Here is a 20,813-nt window from a genome sequence, read left to right on the forward strand (position 1 = left end):
AATGAACCAAATGAAAGTTTATCCAATAAAATATCTATAATCGCATCATTAGTGGTGCAATTATCTATCGTCAAACTTATCAACTTTCTATCAAGGTTTCACTCTAACAAACAATCCATCAAACACTCAGCAAGAACTTCTTTGGTATGTCGATAAGGTACATATAAAAACCTGAACATAATTTAATGAAAGTGATTCAATATTGATATTGAAAAAATATGTTAGTAAAAATTTAAAAAAAAATGATTGACATTTGACAAGTACCTTATGATTCGACTTTGCAAGCTCCAAGAATTATCAATGAAGTGTGCAGTGATAGCCATGTATCCCTTCTTTTGATTGGAAGATGTTCACATGTTTGTAGTGATGGCAACTCTACTATTAGTTTTTTCCAACAACTTTATTATCTTGTCTCGTTCCACATTATAAATTTTGTGAATATCTTTCTTTACAGTGTTTTGACTAATCATTTTGAACAAGGGTTTAAGAGTATTAGAATATTTTTTAAACTCATAACGATCAACCATACTAAGAGGATATTCATGTAGAATAATCATCATAGCAAGATCCCTTCTTCTAGCATCTTGAACAAATTACCAATTCTCTATTATTTTTTTGGCATTCACCGTAGCTTTGTTTGTAGTCAAAATATATTGCTTAATATTATTATGTTTAAGCCTATGAGAGATCTTAATATGATCGTGCAAATGAGTAGTTTCAGCCTTGACACTACCAGCAAGACATTTATGACAATGATTGCACTCTGACTTATTCTTTTCACCAATCTTTTTTCTAGTGAAATGTTTTCATACAACTGATTTATGCCTACTTGTTTGTTCAAGTGCAAATCTACCTGAATTAGTTGATTGATCTTCATTATCTTTTATTGAAACATGGTGGCTATCAACTGGTGTTATCGGAGCTTGAGATATATTATGTGAACTTGAAGGTTGAGAAATTAATTTATTGGTTATTGGTTCTTCCTCTTCCATATTAAATTACTGCTCACCAACTTATAGATCTACAAAAAATTCACAAAAAAGGGACTATGAGCAAATTTCTAGACAGCTTACTCCATAAACATACACATAAATTTACATCCACCACAGCACAATTATGTTATAAAGGTGATAGAGAGAGAGAGTCCAACAAATCCAGTTAGAGGTTGGAAAAATGGCTATCAGATGATGGTAGTTATGATTATGATGGTGATGGTAGGTGAGGGCAAATCGGGCGCATATATGCCCATACACATATAATGCTAAAAGAAATTTCATACACGAAACCAACCCAAAGCAATATTAAGCATTTTATTTCTTAATATTAGTCCATCACAAAGGCCCATTCTTTCATTGGTGGCTTTATATTTTGATTTTTGTTTAGCTTTGGTGAGGACGTGCATTTTCTAATATTAATCTGAAGAGTAGTGCATCACATGTGTGCACACATGCACATAGATGAAAATGCAAGAAACGACATAGAAATAAATATGTTCTTCCTTTACTTCAAAATTCAATACCTTTCTTTTTACTTAGGTTTTAAATGAGCATAGAAGAGTCCAGCAGCAAAACATCAAATACATAAGATGAGCGCAACAGCCAATCTAGGCAATATGTCAGTCCAAAATGCAGATTTCCTTTCAGATTGACAATTTCCCATATAATGACACTGGAAAGTATCCAAATAGTTTGCAGTTGTCAACAATATTGCCAGTCTTGGAACTTCAAATATAAAGATAGGACCAATATGTGTGATGCACTATTAGCTCATCTAATATTCCACAAAATTAGGGTTGATTCATACAGGAAAATGGAATTAACTTCACGAAGCAGTTGTACGAGCACAAAAGTAACCACATAAATATACGAAACTCACAAATCCTACTTTATCATAATTGCATAAATATATCAAAATTGTCAAGTATTGCATGTTTATAATTACAATTTCAAGCAGTTAGACTTCAAATGTCATAAATTGGCAATTCTCGCATAGCAAGGCTACTTTCATAAGAAAGATTCATGATTTTGACACACTCACATGTTGAGATTGAAATTTAACCAATCTCATTCTTATGGGAATTACATTGGCATTTCCATGGTGGTTTGCCGCACTTGCAGAAACTAACGATGCCAAAACATGTTTTCTGATGGAACTCTCAAAAACCCCAAGACGAAGAAAAATTCTATATACGTGTGGGCAGTGTACTGCTTGCCAAACAACTCACACTAATATTGTTAGGATGAGACAGCGGAGGCCACAGGGTTTGCTTCAGACAACAACACATATTCGGCTACCCGAAAGTGTCATGCACGAGGCACGATGTGCTGACAAATCCTAATGCACCAACTATGGCCTGTAAAGCCACTAGCCATGGGTCTGACAAAGCACTGACTATTCCAAGTGTCCAACTGGGTCTGCTGGACAGCGACCCCAAACATTCAACTATGTTCTCTTTCTTCTTTTGTTTTTCTTTACTTCTCTCTTTTTTTCGTTCGCTCTACAAGTTGGCGACAGTGAGGGGATGGCTGCATCCATTTAGTAAAATATTTAAGGCTCAGTCAAGTCTGATCCAGATGAGACCAAACTCAACTCGCCTCACCCTTGCCTAGGCTTGACCAAGAAGGTGCTGAAAGGGTGGGCGGACTGGAACTCCCTAGACTGGTACAGTTCGGGTGTTTTAATCCAAAACAAGACCAGACCCCGGAGTCTGGCTCTTTGGACCAGACCCGAGAGGTCATAAGAGACCCTGGACTGAACCTAAGAGTTCAGTCAAGGCACTGCACTCGGTGTGCAGTCCGAACCAGGGCCCAAAAGAGCTGGTTAGACCACCCGGGTGCACTAGCACTCGGTGCCCGCTACCGCACCAAAACGGAGGCCAAGGGAAGATGGGTCGGCGGTCTGGTCCTCTGAACCAGGCCTAGGTTCAGCATGGATCCTAGTCTGAACCTACGTTCAAACCAGGTTGCTGCTAAGAGGTAGCAGCCCGCAACATGGCACCCGATTGGTAAGGTAACCCGGGTGCAGTTACCACCTGACAATCATTACTGCGCCAAGGCCAAATGAAGAAGGGTCAGGGCACAGTTCTAGTCCCTTGGGCCAGACAACAAGGTCTGACAAGACCCCTGGTCTAAACCCATGGTTCAGATCAGGCATTGTCGTAAGGCAATGGGTCTGAACCCAGGCAAGGCTACCTGGGTGCAGTTAGCACTCGGTGGCCTACGCGCGCCAAGAGGGGGAGCTAGGGCAGGCTGGGTGCACCTAGCCAAGCCCTGCTCAACCAGGGTGCACCTGGTTGGGTTTGTCTCAGCAAGGGACAGGTCAACCAAACCAAAAAAAGAAGAAAAAAAAAGGCATGGGAAACTAGTGGCTAGGGGTGCTACCAAAACAAGAGGGGTAGTCACGGCTGGATTGGGCTACTACCGTGCCCAGTCCGGGGCGCCAACCATCAAAAGGACTCAAGAGGTGCCCCAGCCAACCTCATGACAGTGAGAGGGGTTGGGGACCAAACATACTAACACCACAAGGGGTGGATCTACGCATGCAAGGATTAGAACAAAACAAAAAAAAAGAACCAACCAAAAAAAAGAAAACATTTTTTGTTGCATGCAAACACATAAGAAAGGAAAAATCATGAGAAAACAATAAGTATATATGGCTGAATGAAATACAAAAGCAATGCACAAGGCTCAAACATTTTAATGAAAATAAACATGAAACACAACGAAACAGAATAGGGAGATGCTCAATCGTGCTCAAAATACCAAAACAACTCCTAATCCGCCAAGAGTCATGCATATCTACAATGCAACCAGCTTTGTGGCTTCATGTCTCGTACAACATATGATACCGAAAAGAATGGAGGTAAGATATTGAAGTCCTTCACCATGAGTTTTGGTTGGAGGACGAGGAGAACACTTGGCATCTAGGAGCTTCCACAAAAAACACCCCACGGTTTGGGGAAGAAGAGAATGAGAGTGAGAGAGAGAGAGAGGGAGGAAGAAATCGTCCTTTTGGGCTTCTCTCTCTTTTTTGGTGGGTTAAATATGGAGGTGAGTGTGATGGACGGTTGGGAAGGGTTTGGAGAAGATGGAGGGTTGGGGGTGATTCACGCCTCCCTATGGCCATGCAAGGCCACCCAACTTCCCCCACTCATTTTCTAGGATTCAAAAGGTTTCAAAAAGATTACAAGGGTACCATGGGGTTTCCACCTCATGCACCCAATGAGGGCTCACCCTCATTCATAATTGCTCTCTCTTTGGAATATGGGTTAGGGATTTTTGAAAATACCATGGGGCGCAGCCCCATGCAAATGCTTTGGAGGGGCGCCCCACCCTCATAATGATGCCCCATAAATCATCATGAGGTCACGTATATGGGTAGGGTCAATCGTGGCTCTGCCTTTTGGATCATGCTCCACCTCTTACGAGTTTGCCACCGCCCCAGCTGGTCAACTTGACCAGCTGGTCTTCGTGGCTAGGGCCATCCAACTCCACTAAAAGTGGTCGACCAAGGGCTTGAGTCAACCCATTGGTCGGACCTACGGCCAAACCTAAATAATGAACGATAATTAAAATTCTATTTACATACTTGATTTCAACCAAATTTTAAGACATATTCTCATTTAAATTTCCAATTACACCTAAATTCTCAAAGCACATTTTTAAATTTTCATCTCTTGCGAAAATTGCTCTCGTTATGACTTGTATTCTATCGATATATGTTTTCTGGTAATTCACATGAAATAACAAGGTTTTTTCCTCATTTGTGCCCCAAATTCAGGGATTAACTAGTTATATATATTATGGATTTAATTTAGGATTCTTGAAAATTAATTCACCATAAATTATACTCATGTCTCTTCGTACATCTTACTTACGTGACTTCGGACCTCGCTCATATATATATATATATATATATATATATATATATATATATATATATATATATATATATATATATATATATATATATATATATATATATATATATATATATATATATATATTATGAAAAGTTCTCATAATCATACAAGAAATTTCATCTACTGAAACACATCAAATATTACATTATCTCAAAAATATCGTGGGCCTTACAAGAACAATGTTGAAACACTTTCAATATATATGTAATATATATATGTGTGTGTGTGTGTGTGTGTGTGTGTGTGTGTGTGTGTGTGTGTGTGTTTTTAACTTAATGACATAATTTTGTATTTTCTTATCTATTTTAAATTATTTTATTTACTTTATTATTGCGTTGTAATGTACACAGGCTCTAGCTTTCTGTAATTTATTTAACTCGATGTATGGTTTCACACATCAGGCCTTGTTTTATGTTATTTACTTTTCCATCATGTTGTAATGTGCATAAGCTCATGCTTTACGTAGCCCGATGTACGGTTTCGTAGACTGAGTCTCGCTTAAATAATTTATTTAGCTTGATGTATGGTTTTACACATCGGGCTTTACTTTACGCATTTACCTTGTTATCGCATTGTAATATGCACAGGCTTAATACATATATAATTTTATAAAGTACGTAGTTTTTGCATACTTCTGCCTACTTTAAATTACGCTAGTATGTATTTAAAGACGTAAAATTACACATCCTCACTGAAACTTGATTTTTGATCAATTTTACATGTGAGATTTCAAGCTCGCATTCTCTTATGTTTCAAAAAATAAAACCAGTGTTTTGCGTTTGCATACTCGCAACATCCATTAATTCCATCCATAGTTTATTCCAAGTATAAAGCAAGACTCTCTTACATACTGGTATCAACATTGTCACGTCTGTGCTCACTAGACAAACTCCCTAGCGTTGGAAGGTTCTTCTACACACCTTTCCAACATGTTCAAGCTCTAAAATGAGTTGAGATTGGCATGACTTGGGAATTCACAATTGAGTTTTCTCTTTGAACCAACATAACAAAAAGGCTTCAACTACGTAGCCTTTAGTGGTACGTAAACTAGGTTCTTTTTTGTATCCAAAATGACTTAGATATTTCTCAACCTATGGCACGAGATATCATAATTTTCAATGTTGTGTCTTGGTATCTTTCTGAGAAACCAATATCTTTCTCATTGTAGTGGTACTATCAGATATACACATGTTAGTACGATGATGATTTGACTGAAGGTTTATGGTAACTTCGTATTGTGCCAATGCACCATGATTAAAAGAAAATCACATAAATAGAGATGATCATCTTCACAAGCAAGATGCTCGATTTGGTTTAAAAGATCAGAGCATATTGAATAGGTTGTCAGATAAAATAAGACCTGACATACCCATTTATTTTTTAGTTATGTCAAGAGAGAGGATAGCATGATACAAAAACTCTGATGAACAAGTTGTTAACATGCGCCTCAAATAGCAATGACTCGGTATCTCCGGTCATCGGAGTTAGGAGATTGGGCTACCAAATATTATCCTAGGTGGTAGATCCCAATGACTTATGCAAAAGTTCGGATGCATCTCTTGATAACAAGTGGCTTCTCAAGAATTCTCTCTTGGTCATTGGGCCATCCCCTTAGGAGCGAACTCAGCTAGTTGTCCAAGATATTAAAATACATGGAATAATAAACCTCCGAATAGTCTCAGTTGTCTCTACTTTTTATCTTGTGTGTACTCGTAGGTCAGTAATTATCGAAACAAGTTCACCATGCTCATTTTTATTTATTCTAAAACTGCACAATGTGAAATAACTCATATGTTAGTCTTGTTTTGACTTTTGATATCTATGCACCTACCAGGCTTTCATAAGTCTGACCCATTTTATGGGATACAGATGATGATTAGGTTGATGCAGCAGGCAATGACGTGATGATATCAAGAACCCACTCTCTCTGTTGTTTCGCTCTTGAGCATATTTTATAATTTTATATAAGGGTTTCTTTTGTAATACCTTCTTTTGTGTAAAATTTATTTATCAAAAACCTTTTTTTGAACCTAGTAGTTTAAATGAATGTATGGAGATACAAATCCATTGTTTAAAAGAAAGTTGGTATGTAATGCGCTTTAGGTCCGTTGACTTGTTCTTTCAAACATTGTTTTTTACTGAACTACCATTTTTTTAACTCTAAAAATAGATTGATTGTAACTTTTTAAATTTTTCCTAAAATTTACAAGTTCAGGATTTTGGGGCATTACTACCACAAATACAATACATAATACTTTCAACACCAAACATCATAGGTAAAATGTTTTATTAACATACATGTTTTGAATGAAAAAGATGGACTACTGAAATCCATTTTGATATGTAACTTTATAAAAAACAACCATGCTCTCAAGCTTTTCAATTGGTGCCTAGTTACATGGTTTACATCAATAGTATTATAAGAAACAAAGAATGTTCTTTATCATGCTCACACACATCAATGATGCTATAACATTGCTAAATTCATCCACACATTCATTTTAGTAATGAAGCAATAACTGTTAATATTGTTAATAATGAAGCAACAACTGTTAACCAAAAGAAGATTAATTAGTAGATATAAATTTTAAAAAATGTAAACATTTATTTACATATAAATATATATATTCAATATTTATCGTAAAATAGTCTTCGGTGAAAAACTTGCAAATTAGTTTCTACACTCACTCGAGAAGATATTCTGCTACGTCATGGTTTTCAAACTTCTGATAATACTTGTGGAAACCTTCTTGAACCCTTGAATATGATAATGAAAGTTGCTTCTCAATTCGAGATATACAAGGTTCAGAATTTCTACCGTAAATGTGTATCCTTAATTGATTCATATTCATAGATGACGACTCCACTCTATTCAACAAGAAAATATGTTATCAGTAGTATATATATATATATATATATATATATATATATATATATATATATATATATATATATATATATATATATATATATAATCAAAACAAAGAAAGATCACTTATGTTAATTAATTAAACAAAAAAATATTAATATTCTAACCAAAATCAAATATTAAATTAAACTAGGGGAAAGCCAAACATCTAAGTGAAAACAAAAGGCCCTTAGAAAGATGTCCAATAGATCACCTGAAACAAAACAGGTAGCCGACAGCTTAGCTACACATACTATCATTTTAAAGGGCCACAGGAACCGCTACCAATAACAACAAAAGACAGGACAAGTACCACTGATTTTTAGGTTAAAGTCTCTCCTCAGACCATCCTGCAGCAATCCTACATTCGTACTAACAACTACTGACGTTATCTTGAACTACACCATATAACACAATAAGTTCCCCTTGAGATTCAAAAACAATATCAACGTGATGCAAGTAATGGTGAGTGAAACTTGGATTCTCTAAAATGCTCCTGGTACATATACATAGTATTTTCAACACAAATCCTTGTAAATGCCCATACAGGTGAAAACAAAGATATCATTTCAGCAAGAACCTGGATTCAACATATTTCACCTGGATTCTCATCATAGAGGATCCTATTTAACCACATCTAAGTCTTCTCAAACATGCCTCTATATAAAACATTGTCCAGCAAATATCCCACATTAAAAGATGCCTTAAGCCATTCGACAGTCCATCAATCCATGTGAAAGACTACGCAGAAAGAAATAAGAGACACTCAACGTAACAGCATGCTGACCTATCGGAAACAGATGGTCTTTTGCTTCCATACTTTATCTTAAAAATAAGGAAAGGAGAAAGCGATTGTCTTTTGCACGCATAAACAACTACAAACTTGAAAAGCAAAACCTACCTCTAGAAACACAAGGGCACAACCCCATTGAAAAAAGAAGTTATAATCAAACAAATGCATTCACCAAGAAAAGAAATGAGTCAGAATGGAAAGCAACCACGTTAAGAATTTCAGAGAACACTGCAACCAATGCTGCCTCCATACTAATGCAGAAATACAGTATGAAACACTCAAAAATAATGACCATCGCCACATGATGCTCACACTGTATCCATTTCACCAAACTACCAAGAACCCATCAAGAGATAATATAACCAAACAAGCACACCCAATAACCCAGCAAATCTATCTTCACAAGCATGAGGATCACCAGGTAGTACTTAACAAACGTCAAACATATTAAACAACAAAATCAAGGCAAAAAGAAGAGAACCACGTGGCAATGTCATTTGAAAAATCAAAATAAAGAACCTTAAAACCCTAATTAAACACTCATGTTATTTTCAAGAATCCAAACCAATCCTAAAAAAAATCATGCATTTATGGTAATTAAAAATTTATTAATATTCTAATGAAAATCAAGCATTCATTACATGCCTAATGATAATAAAAAGACACAATAAACCCTAAAAACCTAATTAGACATTCATGTTGTTTAAAAAATAAACTAAATCAATAACTTAAATAGTAAAAAACATCATGCATTATGCCAATTTAAAAAAAAAAACAAATATAACCCCTAAAATCAAAACAAACACCCATTTATGATTTGAAAAAAAAATAAAAAGAAATAAAGAGGAAGAAGAAGACCTAGTGGCGTAAAAGAGGAAGAAGATGATGCTGGAGGTCCACCCAGCCCAACGGTGGCGGTGGCGCCAAACGGCGGATGGACCACATAGGAGAGAGAGAGATTGTGGGGTCGCAAGGAGGGCTGGTGTCAATGGTGGAGGTGGCCAACAGTCCGACGGTAGTCTGGCGTGTGGACGGATTAGAGAGAGATAGAGATCGTGGAGAAAGAGAGAGAGTGAGAAATATAAAAAGGGTTCGTCAAGCCCCTTTTATAGATGTCACTCTATAATAGCGACATTACGATGACATAAATGTTGCCATTATTAAGTAAAACCCTATAACTATGTGATCCACATCTCGTAGTTATTTATCTATAGCAGCGAGATCTTATGGTCGTTAAATATAGTCGTAAAGTGTTTTGACAGCAATAAATAACGGCTAGATAATCTTGCCATTATACATATGTCTTTAATGATGAGATGTGTGTAAGAGCAAGGCATTCCAAGGGATATCCAGCTTGCCGTTATTGATAAGCTAATAACGGCGTGATTCATGATCGTAGTAGAGTAATAACAACGAGATATTTGCCTCGTTGTTATTGTGTTATCAATAACGGAGACAAAAATCTTGTTGTTATCATGTTATCAATAGTGGTGAGATTTTGTCTCACTGAAAAACGGTCACTACTATTGACCCTCATCCTTGTAACATATCCAATTTCAATATTTGGTAGCCCAAAATCCATATCCATATCCAATTCCCAAGTATATTTTGGGCCTATCCAAGATCCAAATCAAAATGTTAGATCCAATTGAATTTAATTAGATCTAAATCCATATTTTTATTAAATTAATTCTAAATTCTACTCAAATTCTAATTTCTCGTAGAATTTACATTTCAAGTTAAACTCAATACAATTTTTAAATTTATTCAAATTTATATTTTGGATTCTTATTCACTTTTAAGTTTATTTAATAAAAAATAAATCCAAAAATTAAGACAAAAATTTGCCTTTATTAATTTAAATGAACACCAAAAAATTGCGACTATTATATGTTTGATCTTGTTTTTTGTTTTATATGTGTTGTTTATGTAACAGGTGATCAATTTTCGTATGAGAATCAATTGTGTATAATGTGTATATAACAGGGAATGAACATGTGTTTTTAAATTACTATTTTTTGCATCATGAAGGAATTTTGCAAGTATATGCGAATTTCAATTTATTCTTTTTAAATCAAGAAGGAATTTTGCAAGGTACATATGAATTTTTGTTTATTCTTTATAAATCAAAAAGAAATTTTGCAAGGTTCATGCAAAAAAAATTTATTCACATTGCACCAGCATTGAGAAATTTCTTTTTCGCCTCCACCATTCACAAGAGATTCATCAAAAAAATCATTGGAGGGCCAAAATTTAAGGTTTGCAAAAATAAATCATCCAGATGCAAAAAAGGGGTTAAGAAACAAAGCATCATTCTTTCACAAAACAAAGTCACTCATACATTGCATTTATTTCATTCTTTCACAAAATTAAGATTCTTATACATTGCATTCATTTTATTCTTTCACAAAGCGAAATTGCTGATACATTGCATTCATTTTATTTTTCACAAAATAAAATTGCTACTCGATGTCTCTTTGATGGGGAGAAAACATAGTACATGCAAAGATGTCTTCATCTCTTGAGCCTTAAGAATGTTGTATATCATCGCATCTTTGATGGAGAGAAAACACTACTCTCTGTATTGTTCTCCTTAATATCATTGCAATGAACGCTAACTTGCAAACTTTTGGTTTCCTATCCCACCCATGCCATAAGGTGTGCTTACCAAAAAAAACTCATAATTTGTTAGATGAGAGGCCTCAAGGATGTTGCATATCCCACCCGTACTACATGATCGAACGCTAATTGTGAGATACGTCGACTATGTGTTGATGGGGAGATACATCATCATCGTTCATTTTTTCTATGATGAGAATGGATTGTGAATTTCATTTTCAATGCCTCCCATACCACAAGATGTCCTTACTGATAAACTCATTATTGGTGATTTTTCACCGAAAAAGCGTTGCAGATCTTCTCACCGTCGATGCTTGGCCCTAGAAAAATGATCATAATTTCTCAATAGTTGGAGAACACAAAAAACCTACTTTCTGTGAAACCCAAGCTTTGCTTTTATATTATTCGTATGAGAATTTGCAAGAAAAAAGAATTTTGCAATACCAGTGTGATACTCATCCGCAATTTCACAATTATCGAATTTTGGAAAATTTTAAGATTTTTGCATGTGATAGTGCGAAATTCATCACGAGTTTCACAAATTGTTGGAATTTTGTAATTTGTTTTGAAATATCGCAACGTTAGATGCAATTTTTTTGATAAGTTCCATGGGTGTATTATTTAATGTATTGACATGCGAAAATAAAAAATTGGCAGTTGTAAGAGGTAAAAGCATAAAAAATTGAAAACCTGTGAAATTGTCTATTCAGCAGATTTGGTAAATTATGAGGCATTTTAAAAAATATATCATTTTTACCATACAGTACAGTCATTTTTAGATTGAATAAAGTGTTGGAAAAGCTAGTAAAAAGCAACAAGAGCAAAGGAATTTTCAAAAGTCTTTTGTGCTAAGAGTGAGAGCCACCTTAGAAAAGGTCGTAGGAAGCAGCTCATATACAGTTCAGGAGTCAGGCCCCAACACATATTCCTGGTGACACAGGTAAGCTCACATAGTTTTACATTGTTCGTAAGTACGGCAGGCAGAGCAAGCACGACTAGGTCTCTGATCCTGACAGAGGTTTCTCCATGTAAATATAAAAAAAAAAAGTCTGCTTCGGTCAACACTGAACTCAAAGTGCTCCACACACCTATATAAATGGATCGTCTTGAGACGTTCAAACTGAAGGACATCATGAGTTCAATACCAAAGGTAATGCTCCATTGTGGCAAGGCTAAAACAGTATCTTCTCTAGTGGGTCAGGTGGCAGCCACGGGGGTCTTACGCTATCGGCTTTGACAACAGCAAAATCAACACACAACAATGCATGTAACACAGGACCCGAGACTCCGGTTACATTTTTTTTTTAAAGGCAAGCTCTACCAATTATACAAATGTACCATTGGGTTTTGAACCTGCAACGTCCCTACACAAGGTGACGTGCACTAGCTTCCTTTACCAGACGAGTGGACCCGTGACTCGGGTTACAATTAAATAAGATGGTTAGACCACGCAGAAAATATATGTGAAAATGGCAATATTTTGAATATATCGCAAGTTAATCCTAACATTTTGATATAATGCTAAATTTGTGATATTTTAAAATCGAACTTATCACGAAAATATCATTGTTGTTGATACAATCAAGGTTGTTAAATGTGATGAGGTGAAGCGAGGCGTTGAGCCTGTTATGAAGCGAAGCGTAAGCCTCAAGGCGTTGAAGCATAAGCTTCATGATCAAAATAATAAAATATATAATATTAATAAAATAATGAAAATTTTAAATAAAAACTACTAATAAACGATAGTATAAAATAAATACTACTTTCCTATAATTAACTTGTATTATTCATTTTCTTATATGCATGCACATGTAAACCACAATTAAGTTAGACTCATAGTGCAAGATAAAACAAGTTATATCTACAATCACGAAATCATATTGAATACAATGAGGGCTCCGCTTGTATGGTAGGAGTTGTTAGTTCATGTCACCATGTGTTAATACATTGAGAGATCAAAACCTAATGGAATGTTGTGTAATTCCAACATGCACACACATGTATACTCATTTATCCAACAATTCGTGGTAAAGATCAAGTGCCACCAAATGAAAGTTGAAGGAAGCTACTTTCATTAACACATCTAGTGGCCGGTGGTTGGGCTTATGTTCAGTTCTTAAAGAGTTTGTTTGAACTGGTAAAATGGGTTTGGTGAACCGAACACAAACAACAGGTGTTGAACTCAATTCGGCTCTTACATGCTACTTGAATAATAAAAGATTGTATCTTAAATATATTTCACATCCCAACAAGTTCAAATCATATTGCCTAAAGTCTTGAAACAATGCAATTTCTTTGGCAACTGAGCCAACTTTGAGTTCCCTCAATATGTCTAGAGTTCACTACCTGATTTGCAAACTTGATACTCCCCCAAGTCTCCAACCGCCACTCAAAGAGTCAAGACCCCAAATACCAAAAGCCCCCCAAAACGCCTTCCACCCATACCCCAAGCAAACCTCAAAACCCTAATCCTCACCATCCAAACAACCCCACCCCATTTGCGCAATTATGCAACTCCCCTGAACCAAAACCCCTCACACCACCACCAACCAAAACCATAAAAAAGAATGGCTACCAAAACCCACCTCATCCTCAAGACCCTCAGCCCCACCACCATCATCACCACCACCTGCAGAAGGATCACCACCACTCTATTCTTCTTTCAAGAGCCGCAACTCTAAGAACCAACAACAACAACAATGCTTCTCCCACCGAACCCATCAATAGGCAGCCCTCTGTACCAGGAGAACTGGTGCAGCCCCCATCCGGACACCCTCCTGTCCCAATCGTTGGTCCCTCTGGGACTCATCGACCGGACATTGTCGTGGCGGATCCAGGCGTTCTCGCAGACGCTCGACCTCACCAGCCTCATCAACGTCTTCACTGACTGGATGACCTCACAACGGTGGTCCAACCTTGAAGCGCACGCTTTAGAAGCGAAGCGCGCCTCGATACGAGGAGTGAGCTTCACCCATGTGAAGCGTGTGCTTCAAGCCTGCAAACGCCTCATACAGTGCCTCAGTACCTTGAGCTTGTGCTTCGCCTCTAAGGTGTACGCTTCAGGTACTGAGGCGTAAGCCTCTCACAACACTGGATACAATGTTGTCAGTATCAGTATTGGCCCTGAATCGTTTGGCCACTGATTCAGTTGTATCAGCCATAATTGATCTGTATCACCCAAAAAATTTAAATAAAAATATTATGTGTCAATCATAACGTGACACGTGTTAAAACCATTAAAATAATATTAAAAAAATTAGTAATTTTCACATTTATTAAAAAATAGCCGATTCAGGGGTGAAGTGTATCGATTTTCTGTCAATATTATGCGTATCGGCCAAGACGCACCGATGCTGATAACATTGCACAAGCAAGGGTTAGGCTGACCCCACTAGTTGAAGTGAGAAAATTTTACGAAACTGATGTCTTGATGTTCTTTAAGGCCTGGAAAAACTCAGGTGGCTTGGATTACTTTTCTTCTTCTCTCCTACAATTCCCACTGGTTGTCTAGCATGCTTTATGAGTCCATACATATTTAAATGGAGGGAAACTTGGTTTTGTGTATCCTTATGTACCATATGCAGTTGTCATCTACCATCAAGAGAACTGTTGATGAGCTTCACAACATCTATCCTTGGTTATTCCATAATTACGTCATGACTCTGGAATTTCTTCTAGGCTCTGTTCGGGAGCCTGAATCGGAGGTGCATTGCAGTTTCCCCAGTCTTCTCATGCTCCCTGCTGTTTGGGAGCTGGGGTGTTGCCAAAACACTATTGAGAATGGAGTTGGCAGCTCCAATGCTACATTTCATCATTCTCAAGAGGATGTTTTTAGCAAGCCCATCCTCCAACACCAGATTTTGAGACAACCATACTCTGGCAAGACATGGAATTAGTGTTTTCATCTGGATGCAGGACTCGCAAACAGAGCCTAAGTATCACATCAAATTCCATTCATGTGATGATGAGGTCCTTGGCCTCCAACCATAGAATGCAATTGCAGGCATCCAAGTGATTTTGAACTGCGAACCATATACTCATTTCCGAAGACAAATGCGATAACCCCACAATTGGTATACTCTGCTGGTGTTGGGACTAGGGCTGGCATAGAGCCAATTCAATATGACAGGATAATACAGGCGTACTTCATTTCAAATGCTTTCTCTTGACCCATTAAGAGCCCTCCAATCTCATCACGATCCATCATGTGGGCATCGTGAAAAATAGTTCTACTATGAACATCCAAAAGCCTTCTATAAGCAACTTGAAAAAATCACATTTTTATCACAATATTAGTGCAATAAAAGCAATTTGTGATATTGTTATGTTATTCCTATTGGCTATATTTGTAAGTATGTCAATAGTATGGTTTGATACATAATTGAAATTTCATCCATTTGATACACAAACAAACCGAGTCAAAATAAATCCCAAATAATTTCTGACAAAAACCAGGTTTCCCTCGTTGAGATGTCCCCAAGAATGAGATTTGTGACATTGGGTAGAATGACAAAATATTAATTCAGTTTAACAGAAGAATCATCACAGATGACAAGCATACGGATATATAGCCAGTCCCAGCAACAAAATTCTCAAAAAAGAAAGCATGCAGGTATCTAAATTGAATAAAATATACTTCCTTTCACGTCATAAAGGATAAGCCAGCTAGAAAACGTTCTAAAAATTAATCAGTGAGCTCATCATAGTTACACATCACCCGCCACAGAGCATGTCGACATATTTACAGTCCAGACAACATATGTCACAGGGATACAGCTGTGGATACGGGGATTCAGCCATTTTTATGAAGTTTCAATATGACTGGTATAGAAGGGGACACGGTGGTCAAAATGGAGTATCTGTGTGACATAGCTGAGCCAACTGGTGTCAAAAAGAGAACACAAGGTTGAGATGCTGGACACAACAAGCCAGAGACAGCACTGAGGAAACAGTCAGATATCTTTCATAGCTCCAAAACTCACAGGTTTTTGAAATACTCTCACCACTGGCATTCCATCACCACCATCATTTCCCACCCGCCACGATCGGTCTTTTTTTCTCTGTGGCTTCTTGTGATGCTTATGTGACGCAGTTGCAGCCTTCTCCTTTTTCGCATAAGCAACAGAACCAAGCAGACCATTAGAGGATTCAAATGCGTCAAGGTCACTCAATAGATGGGCAACATTAGATGAACCAGCATCTTCACTGGCTTCATGCTGTTTTTCTGAGACAACACTCACCAACTCCACCCCTTTCTTGTTGGAATAAACACCAAAATGACTGAACTCTATTGTGTTTGCTTCAGCTTGCTCAGAAACATCTCCAGGAATTTCTGGTGGCAGTTCGAAGTGAGGCAGCTTCCCATCTATATAGTCCTTCAGAATATGGCGTGCAGCTCGTGTTTCATCTGGAAGTCCACTAGATGTTACATATCCACGAGAAGAGCAATAAGCTCTCAGTAACTCAGAAGCAAAAGGCGGCCTAGACTGTGGCTCATATGGTTTGGGTTTGGGTAAGCTTATATTATACACATTCTCAAGCACAACTCTGGGAACATGGTTGGCTACAACCTGCACAGCTTGTCGGTGTTCTGTCATGCGATCTATAGGCAACACACCTGAGCCAACCATATCATATCTGGAGCAAGAAAAGGATGGAAAAACTAACCCCGGACAATCACACAGTGTAAGCTCCTCTGAAATAATCAAGGTCTGGAAGTGTTTTGTTTTGCCAGGGGTAGAAGTAACCCCTGTCCGCTTCTCGCCAACCAATGCATTTATCGTTGAGCTCTTTCCAACATTTGGGTATCCCACAAACCCTACCACAACACTTTTACTATCAGAATGCCTTACACCACCTGCTGGAGACAGACGTTCAGACTGAGACGATTGCCCCATGCTCTTGCCAGGGAAATCCCCCCTAGCCTCAGTGATAGTCTTTGCTTCTCTCTGCAATCGAACCAACAGTTCATCGCTTCCATAAATTTTCACATCTTCATCTGATAGGTCAGGTGGAAGTTCCCTCTCTTCTATTCCCCAGGGGCTATTCAACTTTTTTCCTTTCAGAGCAGCTGATGCAGTTTTTGCAGACCAAAATATATACAATATCCCATGGAACCTAAAATATCTTGCCCAACTTTGTCTGAAAACATAAGATGATGAAAATTAGAAAAAAACAAAGAGAATTATAGCCAAGCATTGTAAGATGGAAGAGCTGTTACCGCATTGTAAAGGGCAAAAGATCTGCTTTATTGACAAGTAGCATAGTCTTTTTATGCTCATCTATCTCCTTTGCATATTCCTGAGGAAGGATGAGTGAGAATATTCAAGATATCCAATTATAGCAATACAAATAATAAAGGTCATATTCAAAATCTCTAATTCATGTCGCACATGAACTTGTTTACAAATCAATTTATTTTAGTAAACATTTTTCAAGCTTCAATTACCGGTGGTAACATAACTGGAACGTTGCGATGGGAGGATGAGATAGATGTGTGAACACACACATTCTTGTCTTAATACTTTTCATGGCAATCTTTCAGGAAACATAAAAGAACTCCAATTGTTGAAAATGCTATCACACCATGAAATTATGTAGCTTGATCATTACATCTCCAAGTCCACAAGAATAAATAGGAAGCTCAGAAATGCAGGTGAAAATGACCTTTTTGGTCTTAACATTACTAAATAACCGATAAATACAGGTATGACATGGCCACAATCCTTGACAGCCATCATATACAAATATTAAAAACTTGTAAGAAAGAGAAAACAAAAGATCCTTCACAAACAATACATATAAAAGCATTGGCCGTTCTGCTTGTATATGAATGAACAAATTCAAGTAACAACTTTGCCATATCTGCCTTCCAACTTAAGTTGACACTAGCTTAAATCAACTGTCTCAAAATTATGATAAATAGGCAAAAAATCTATATCATTTAAGACTAAAACCACTATCTATTGTCATTGTCAATTTGGTTACAGAAAAGCTTTCTCACATTCCAAAGAGACAACATGAGACTGCATATATATATATATATATATATATATATATATATATATATATATATATATATATGCAAGCAGTATTTACTAGTTATGTTATATGGGTATCATTTCAGGATATTAAATAACCATGTGAAAGTGGAAATGAATGTAACCTTACCTCAAGGTCAGGGCACCTGTAAAATAATGGATCTCGTGCATCGACGACCATAACAAGCTAGTCAAAACACAAAAGTGTTAGTATTAGGTTTTTAATGATGCATATAACCGAAAAAATATGATATCTTAAATATTATATAGAGAAAATACATGTTCACTAAACACAAGTATACTGACCAACTATTACACAGCTTACGTCAATGGTTTTCAGAATCGGCACCTCAGTTATAATTACTGCTTTAAATGAAGAACTAATATGCAGATAAATGCTAACAAAAAATACAAATTTAAACAAATAGTTCTCATCCAAATTCCTAGATAAAAGGTGACTAAATTCCAACCTAAAAGTTGAGATAGAAAGACATTGCTTTATAAGGATTCAGATCAGAAATATGTAAGATCCAAGAAGCCAGCAGAATAAAACAGAGTTTCCATCATTTACACCCATAGCCACAAAATATCGCTGATATTTTGAAAATATCATGGCATTTACAAGAAAATTGCATCAGCCGATATTAAAGGGAAAGTATTGCAACATCTTCAAAATATTTGTATCACATAAATATAGGGATAATATCAAGATATTCTAAAAAAACTCATTTTCTAGATTTTAAGTATATTTTTTCTTATTTTTGTTAATTCTATTTTAGAAATTTTTAATTGTTTTTTATGTTTCGACAAAAATACTGCTAAAATCTATTATTTCTTATTGTTTTTAGTTCTTTATATTTCAAAATATTTTAAAACATTTGAGAGTTTTCTGTTAAAACCCACTTTTGAAAAAAAAATCTCAAAGAAATTGCTGAGAACGAGATTTTTGGCTATGTTTACCCCAATACAAAGACATAATGCAACAGACACCAGGACACATATATGATCCATAGCAAAAATTTAACAGAATATACCTACACAGGTATGAACTTCCATATTTCATCATCAAGCCTTACTCCAAGTACACGGGATCAGCCTTACCAATTACCAGGCATGTTCCTCAATTCCTTCACTACCTTGAGCTGCAGTCTCTATCACCTATAAATTTTCACATTCCTTATGGTCTCGATTTAAGTCTTCAATTAGGACTATCAATGGGGTTTTTTTATCAGGCACCAACCTGACCTGAACCCGAATACTGGGGTATGGAGCATAAAAATGCCAACCCGAATGTTATTCAGGTCGACCCAAACGGCCAAACCTGGGCCTAAAAATATGTGGGTCGGTAATGAGGGATATTCTTGTCGGGTATCAGAGCCGAGATGGCATGACTCAAGTATTTTATGTCTGTATGTGTGTATTAGAAACCATTTAAATTGTGTGGATCAGGTTTGAGCTTTTGTTTTCTTACCTGTCAAGACATGAACCTGGCTATTTATTATTTGAGTGGGTTTCAATGTTCCCGGATGGGTCAAATACTCGACCAAGTTGACAGCCTTATCTTCAATCACCTTTCTTTTTCTCAATTCCTTCAACTTGCTTCATGTCAACCTTTTTCATTGGAGTTATGATAAGTTTGTTCACAACATATCAAGACCATCTTGAATGACATTCTCCTATTTTTTATTGACAATACTCTTAAATATCTTCTCAATGTTCTCATATATTCATTTCTAATATTATCTTTTTTTTACTCAAATACATTGTCTTGTTATATTATAGACCTAGGTATTAAAACTGTAGCATTGTTGCATTCTACAGCTTGCATCTTAATTACGGCGTCACAAAGATTTGTGGTCTCAAGGACACAGGATGCGGATACGATTCGCAAGTAATTTTTTTTTCAAAAATGGGACACAAGGACATTGAATTGAAATTTTTATTTTAATTAATAAAAATCTATTATTGGTGTTTTTTAATATTTAAACTTGCATTTTTATTCAAATATTATTAAAAATATTAAAATAATGGTCGTAAGAATGTGTCCGAATCAGCGTGTCACTTGTCCACTTGTGTCAACAGGGACAAGGCACCAAAATGCAGGGACATGAGGCCAAAATGGCACGTCCCTATGACAGATTATGACACTTTTTTGCTGACTTCCCCACTATACTAGCACTCCATATACTTTAAATTTTTCTACTAATCCTTGAACAGATTTTTAATAATATACACCATCAAAGTTCTATCTGTAGTACATCTGCTCTTATCTTTTTTTTGGGATAATCCAAGGGAAACCCCTTATCATCTTTTTTTTATAACACAGAAAAACCACTATTATGGTTCAGACATCCTGTTATGCACCAAGAGGTGCTACCACTATGGACATCTTCAAAATCTTGACTAACAAATACTATATCATTTGTAAACAACGTACACCAAGGGGCCACGTCCTGAATAGAAGATGTTCATCTATGGCTATATGTTAAGTACAGGTTTAAAGTATAGTTTCAGCTCAACCATCACCCTATA

At 36.5% G+C, this 20,813-nt stretch overlaps 1 protein-coding gene across 2 annotated transcripts in view; it reads right to left on the bottom strand.

The window, feature by feature from the left end:
- Positions 1-15,865: 15,865 nt before the first annotated feature.
- Positions 15,866-20,813, bottom strand: part of LOC149821050 (GTPase LSG1-1-like) — an 82,653-nt gene continuing 77,705 nt past the window's right edge. For both annotated transcript variants that reach the window (XM_089982183.1, XM_089982182.1), the window contains 3 exons: positions 18,412-18,468; positions 17,462-17,541; positions 15,866-17,382 (listed from right to left, as the gene is read on the bottom strand). In XM_089982183.1, the coding sequence (XP_089838309.1) occupies positions 16,194-17,382; positions 17,462-17,541; positions 18,412-18,468 (1,326 nt within the window). In that variant the 3' untranslated portion in view covers positions 15,866-16,193. The remainder of the gene's footprint in view (positions 17,383-17,461; positions 17,542-18,411; positions 18,469-20,813) is intronic.

The sequence above is a fragment of the Nuphar pumila genome, chromosome 12 (assembly GCF_984573655.1).
Source record: "Nuphar pumila chromosome 12, dmNupPumi1.hap1.1, whole genome shotgun sequence".
Lineage (NCBI taxonomy): Eukaryota > Viridiplantae > Streptophyta > Magnoliopsida > Nymphaeales > Nymphaeaceae > Nuphar > Nuphar pumila.